The sequence below is a fragment of the Perognathus longimembris genome, chromosome 11 (assembly GCF_023159225.1).
Source record: "Perognathus longimembris pacificus isolate PPM17 chromosome 11, ASM2315922v1, whole genome shotgun sequence".
Classification (NCBI taxonomy): Eukaryota; Metazoa; Chordata; class Mammalia; order Rodentia; family Heteromyidae; genus Perognathus; species Perognathus longimembris.
The window spans coordinates 21908204-21915518 of NC_063171.1; the positions used below are offsets into that span (position 1 = coordinate 21908204).

Genomic DNA, 7315 nt, shown 5'->3' on the forward strand with positions numbered 1-7315 from the left:
ACCCAGTCTTGGAACTTTCATAAAACTGGAAGTATAGTTAAATCCAGTGAGTGCAGACAGTATCGGGGAGGTCTTTGGGGGCTTAGCTATTATTTTTTATGAATTACGGCTCCGCTTGACAGCTGTCCTTGTGTTGACAGCTCTTCTGATTAGATCAGTTGTCAAACTCCATCCTTAAGCAGGTTGTAAATCCTGGTTTCTTTGGATTAAAACTGGGTCAGAGCCAATCACAGGTTAACTAGAGGCCAGCATTGTACTACCACATGTCCTTATTCATTCTAATGGTTTTTACACAGTAGCATATTTAAACTCTTATTTGCCTGTGCTTTATCTAAGCGTTTTGAATCTTCAGATACTAGCCTACATGTTATTTTGTGATTAAACATGGTCTTTGCTGATGTGTATATTGGTATAAGTGTGGTCTTCCTTAAAAATGGCCTGTTAGTCTTCCCCTCCTCTTCCTCCACTGGGAATACTAATATCATTGCATGTGTGTCTCCCAAGGGAAATCAAGGCTTTTTCTTACACGTTTGGTCATGTGATTACAGAGTGGGCAGGCTTTGTATCCTCACGAGCCCTTGGTCTTCCACGTAAAGCACCATCTGTTCTGTTCCCTCTACACTTACAGGGCAGTGGGAGGAGGCATTAGAGTGAAAATAAATAAAATAAAAAAGAAAGAAATTCATCATCAAAACCCTGAGGATTAATGGAGTCAGAAGGCTCACTGCTGTGAATGAGAATTCATCTTCACCTGTGCCAGTGTCAGGGCTGACTCTATGGCACTTGACAAATAGAGGTTCCCAGGGTACCATAAATTCAGCAACTGGACTACTCCCTGTAGACCTGCTCAAGCTTTTCTGAGATGGGCTTATGACTGGTTTTGTATTTCCCAGCACATGTGGGCACCGATATATTTCCTCATTAATTTGGTGAAATGTTAGCACTCTTTCCTTCTCATCCCTCTCTCATCATCTTTGCCTTTGATTTAAGGGGGTATGCAGCTTTTGCATTTCTGAAATACAACTCTACTTTGTGACTTGTACTTCACTGAGGATGCAGAGAAATCAATTAACATAGTTGAGCAAATGTCAAGTTGTTAGCACTGTGCTGAATGAAGAGAAGAATACAAAAGAGTATATACTCAAGTAGCTCACTATCTAACTGGAGGTACTAAGTGCATTTTCCAACAATCATTTGTTGAACGTTTTTGTGGACCAATTTCTCACAGGTACTGCATGTGCCTACCTCCTAGCAGAGTAAGATTCACTGGTATGGCTTAAAAGTAGGGACCCCATCATTCAAGTCAGTGTCTCTTTTTTTTTTGTCTGTACTACAACATCCTGCTTGTTTACATTTGCATGTGGGTCGACCTTTACATAAACCCAAGCACTTGTTAATAAAATTCCTTTAATATAAATATGATATCCCTTGCTTTGAAGTACTCTTTTGCAGCTCTTAATTCCAAATATAAATTTCACTTTATAGCTAAACTTCAGCTAAAATTTCATTCAGATCTGTCAAGCTAGAAAATTGTTATACAAGCACTGTCCAAATATACTCTCTCAGCCAGTCCACAGTTGTCACAGGACTGAAATGGGCAAGTCCTGCTTTTCTCTCATTTATCAGATAGTAGTTTCACATTTATAGTCCTAGTAACCATCTAAGAAATCCCATACCAGTGAAAGCAGAGATCGGGTTCTCAAGTGATCTAATTTTACCTCAGAAGATGTCTGCCCTCCACTTCTGAGGCCTGTGTATTTGGGGACTACACAGCTTGGTGCCTAAACTCATTGGGATACCTAATATAAACAATCACCAAAGCTACTCTAAATTTATAACCCACCACAGCTGCTTTCTACTGTTTTTCTCTTGCCTGTTTCACAGCATATAGCCAGCAAGCACTCAGCTGGAGGCACCCACTTGGAAGATGGCCAGAGAAGCCAGCAAAACACTTCATCTTTTACCAAAGTAGTGACAGAGAGCAAAAGAAGAAATTTTTTTACAAGTAAATCATTGAAAAACAGATTCTTGGAGAGTTTTACTTCCACTTAAGATGTAGGAGAAACAGTAAGAGAACTTGGCCCACACACTAACAAGCTACAAAAATCTTAACTTTTTATGAACTCCTAAGAGAACAGAGATTACAAGGCCCCCAAAAAGTGGCAGAACCCTAGAAAGACCAACAAACTATTTTTGCCTTGGAAGAACACCTGCCAAGGAAGCCACCATGAAAATCGGTTTTTAGGCTGGGAATGTGGCTTAGCGGTAGAGTGCTTGTCTAGCATGCATGAAGCCCTGGGTTCAATTCCTAAGTACCACATAAACGGAAAAAGCCAGAAGTGGTGCTGTGGCTCAAGTGGCAGAGTACTAGCCTTGAGCAAAAGAAACTTAGGAACCCAGGCCCTGAGTTCAAGCAAAAAATCAACAAAAAAGTAGATTTTTGTAAATAGCTAACAATAATACATTCTAAAGTGAGCTACCATAACATAACTAGAAGCCTGAGACCCAGCCAGAGTAGTCCTCACTCAGCGTACGTTTTTCATTAACTGGAATTTATGAGAAATCAAAAAGAGAACCCTCCTCAGTAACACAGTCATGGAACCCTTAGTTTTCCTGCTCTCTGAAAAAAAGAGCTTTTCAATTTTTATTTTTATTTTACCACTATTATTATACTTTGAGACAAGGTCTCACTATATAACCCAGATTGGCCTAGAATGTATGATTCCGCTGTCACCACCTACTAAATGCTGGATTACAGGTATGAAACACTATTCTTGGCCTTAAAAAATAATTTTTGACTTATAAAAATTGTACATATCATATACATGATGCTTTCAAGTATAGACATATCATGCATGCATTATTAATTCACATGCTTTTTATGTGTGGTGACAGTACTTAAAATCAACTCTCTTAGGCACTTCAAAAATATAGTACATTACTATTAACTATAATAACTATATTGTAAATCTTTCACCCATACTTTATACAAATCCTTAAGCCACTGAGGAAACAAATTCTTTTGTCCTTTCTTCCTATCTCTTGGCCAGTACTGGTTCGAGTCCCTACCACTAGGGGGCAGGGCAGAAAGCTCTACAGCCCCAAACACCTCTCTCCTCCCCCTCCCTTTCCTCTCCCCCCCCCTTCTCCACTCTCCTCTCCCCACTCTCCTGTCTCTTCCTCTCTCTAGTCCTTTCTCTCTTCTCTCCTCCTCTCTCTCTCTCCCTTCTCTTTCTCCTGTACCCTCCCCTCGTCTCTTCTCTCCTCTCTGTCCCCTCTGCTTTTCTCCTCCCCCCACCTTTTCCCTTTCCCTTCTCCCCGTCCCCTCTCTTTCTGTCTCTCTCTCTCCCTGTCCCTTTCTGCCTCTCCCTCCTTCTCTCTCTTCACCCCTCTCCCTTTCTCCCTCTCTCCTTCCTAATGCTTGAGGGATGGTAGAGAAGTGAAGGAGCCACTGAAAAATCCCCACCTTTGAGGACTAAGACCAGTACAGTGGGGGGAAAGAAAAACTCTCACATCCCATTCCTACCATGAATAGTAAGCAACAGAGGTTTGCTGATGGAGGAAAGCAAAAGCATAGAGAGACTTCCTCTGTGGCTCATACATACAGAGACTGCTAAAAGCCAAGGGTTAAAGAAGAATACTGATCCTATGCTAAGCATGGAAAAATTTGAAGACTATGCTGCCCTAAAGTTACCTATAGCAGTATCAACCCCAAGCTGAGTTCAAGTACTAACTAAATTGGCCCAAAACTCACACTAAAGCCAGACCCATGGTGGCGGGGTGGTGGAGGGGTGGTTGCTTCAGGTTCTGCTGCCCTACATTCAGTCAAAAATTATAGAACACAAAAAAAGCAAGAAGAAAACTTTTATCAAGCAGTGAATAAGGTTGACAGAGCAAGTGGACAAAAATTCAAGGATATAACAGGTTTGTTGTATAAGACTATACCTTCATGTAATTTTAATAGAACACTATATCTAATAAACGATACATGTTATTTTTTTTTCCAGTCCTGGGGCCTGAACTCAGGGCCTGAGCACTTTCCTTGCTTCTTTTTGCTCAAGGCTAACACTCTCCCACTTGAACCACAGCACCACTTCTGGCTTTTCTTTATATGTGGTGCTGAGGAATCAAACCCAGGGTTCCATGTATACAAGGCAAGCACTGTACCACTAGGCCATATTCCCAGCCTGATACATGTTATTTTAAGTGCACACCAGACTTTTGCCATGTTCCATGAGGTAGACCATACCATGGACTATTAAAAAATAAATAATAAAATTAACAAAAACTCCACAAGCCAGGCATAATACTATATTCCTATAACTCTCACATGGGAGACAGAAGCAGGGAAGACTGGACAGCCTAGGCTAAATAGTACAAAATTATTTCAATTAAAAAGAAAAAAAATTACGTCCTGAGAAGCAGAAATTTGAACTGTCTTAAATAAAAATTTTAAAAACCTCCTTCACAAATGTAAACTCATATAAAGAGACAAATTTTTGGAAGATATGCACTACCAAAGTCATCTCTGGGCTGGGAATGTGGCTTAGTGTCAGCCCCAGGACTGGCAAAAAAACAAAAAGTCCTCGCTCAAAAAGGAAACAGAAATCTGGATGGCCCTATATCTATTGAAGAGATTGAATTGGTCACTCAAAACTCCACAGTAACATTTACAAGTCTTCATTGCTTCTGATGATGAGTTCTATTAAATATTTAAAGAAGAAAGAATACTTTGCAACATAAAGCCAGCATTGCCTTGCTAACATATAAAGCATTGAAGAAAAAGAAAACTATATGAACATAGATGCAGAAATCTTCAGTAAGTTATTAGAACTCAGCAGCTATAATGTAAAAGCTTTAAAAATGTACCTACCATCTAGCTTAAGAAATAGAATATGGGGCTGGGAATATGGCCTAGTGGCAAGAGTGCTTGCCTCCTACACATGAAGCTCTCGGTTCGATTCCCCAGCACCACATATATGGAAAACGGTCAGAAGGGGCGCTGTGGCTCAGGTGGCAGAGTGCTAGCCTTGAGCGGGAAGAAGCCAGGGATGGTGCTCAGGCCCTGAGTCCAAGGCCCAGGACTGGCCAAAAAAAAAGAAATAGAATATGACCAGTAATTACCCTTGTAGCCCTCGTGTATGCCTCTCTCCCATGTGGCCCTCCCCTAGCACCAGAAATTGGCATTATCCCACATTATAAATCAATGAGTTTTCAATGTTGTATGGGACTTCTCTGTACAAGCAGTTACCATTTGGGGGCATTTGGGCTGTTTACATTTGAGGTCTATTATAAATATCTCCTGGAGAACTCATGCAGAGGATGTTCTGTAGAGCATAAAACTAGGAGAATCTTATGTTTGTTCAGGTTTAACCTGTAATGCCAAATTATTGTCTAAAGCAACTATACACCAATGTGTACTCCTACAAATCTGAAGTGGAGTTTCCTATGCTCTAGGCTTCGTCAGTATTTCACATTATCAAAGATTTTAACAAATTCAGCTGGGTATTAAATGATGTCTTGTAGTTTTAATTTTCATTTCTCTGATTAGTAAAGTGTTTGCACATTTTTTAGCCAACTACCATTTATGTTTAACTTTGTGTGAAATGTATTTTTTTGCCTTTCCAGCCCATGTGATTACTAGGCCTTTGTTCTTCACTGATTGATGTCAGCTTTGTCTTAGTCAAAGTTCTATAATTGTGCAGAATAGATGCCCTATCTAATTCTCAGCCCTATCATTTGGTCTCTTTGTCCATTCTGTGGAATGCCATGCCACCTTTGTAAAAGTCTTAATATCTACAGGCCATTTTCTCTTCCCTGTGTCTTACACTTGCCAGTGCTAATATTTCTACTTTATTAAAGTTTTACAGAGCAATGGATCCAATTAATAGACCAGCTGTTTCTCCTATTTTTAAAGCTCAGTTAGTAAAAACATTTACCCCATCCTAAAAAGCAAAAAAAAGTGTTTTTTCTAATAAAACACTTATAGCCTTTTGACATGGCCAGCACACCTATCATTTGGAAACAAAATTCAACATAAAGTATACTTAGATGATGTATTTTTTTATTCTTTACCATCATTCTATCCTTAAAGAATAGTCAACAAGCCTCACAACTTATATGTATGTATGTTTGTCTGTATATGTATATATGAATGTGTATTTGTGATGTATATTTCTGTTTTTAAGCAACTGAAAAAGTAAATTTGATTTTTGTAAGACTTCAAAATCCAGTGATGAGCCACAGTTCTCATTACAAGGCCTGATCATCCTTAAGCTACTATTGCTAGCTGCTCACTAGTCAGTCATCCTATTGCTCAGAACTTGCCTTTCCTGCTCAAGTGGAATCATTTCTCTGTCTCACTATAAACTTTTTATATTTGTCAATTTTCCTTTCAGCTGCTGCCTGTGAATTTTTGGATATTGTGGAGCTACTGCTCCAATCTGGCGCTGACCCCACTCTCCGAGACCAAGATGGCTGTCTCCCAGAAGAGGTGACAGGCTGCAAAGCAGTTTCTTTGGTGCTGCAGCGGTATACAGCTAGCAAGGCTTAATCAAAAGACTGGAAAACCACAGTCTGTGATAGGAGAGGGCTTCAGGGATGGAAGAAAAACCTGTAAAAATAATACTTCTTTTACCATGTATCTTTGGTATGCATTGACTAATAAAATTGGTTCTGAGGAACTGAAATTTTGAAGTCTCAGCAATTCATTGTGCATGCATACATTCTGAGGAGTACAGTTTTGGTGATGAACATGTGTACTGTGCATAATATAATCAGAATCTGCTGAGCATGCTCTCAAATTTATCACTGCTCTAGAGGGTGGGGAAAGGAGCAGACACATCATATTTCATAATATTAAACATGGCTGCTTAAAAAAAAACATACAGAAGCAAAATGTGCTCATCAGCACTACACTGACAATTAGAGAAGTTTTGTGAAATCACAATGTGGGGAGATCAGATGACTATAGCATTCTGTACAGCTAGTCTGAATAGGTAGCTAAAATATCTGTCCTTTTGACAACCAAACTTGACAATAAGAAAAAAGAGTGTTAAGAAAACAAAAGCAGTACCAGGCACTGGTGGCTCATGCCTATAGTCCTGGCTGTTGGGAAGTCTGAGATCTGAGGTTCATGGTTCAAAGCCAACCCCAGGAAGAAAAGTCCCTGTGAGACCCTTATCTCCAGTTAACCACTCAAAAACTGAAAGTGGGCAGAATTTTGTCACACTTTAAGGGCTATTTCAGTCATATCAACAATTAGTAACTGAACCCCTTAGAAACTTCGTGTGTTTTTTCTGGACCAGGATTTGAA

At 39.7% G+C, this 7315-nt stretch overlaps 1 protein-coding gene across 1 annotated transcript in view; it reads left to right on the plus strand.

Moving 5' to 3' along the window:
* Acbd6 (acyl-CoA binding domain containing 6) overlaps nt 1–6686 on the plus strand; it is a 155969-nt gene extending 149283 nt beyond the window's left edge. Inside the window, exon 8 of the mRNA XM_048356489.1 lies at nt 6399–6686. Within this exon, the coding sequence (XP_048212446.1) occupies nt 6399–6553 (155 nt within the window). The 3' untranslated portion in view covers nt 6554–6686. The remainder of the gene's footprint in view (nt 1–6398) is intronic.
* Nucleotides 6687–7315: the final 629 nt, after the last annotated feature.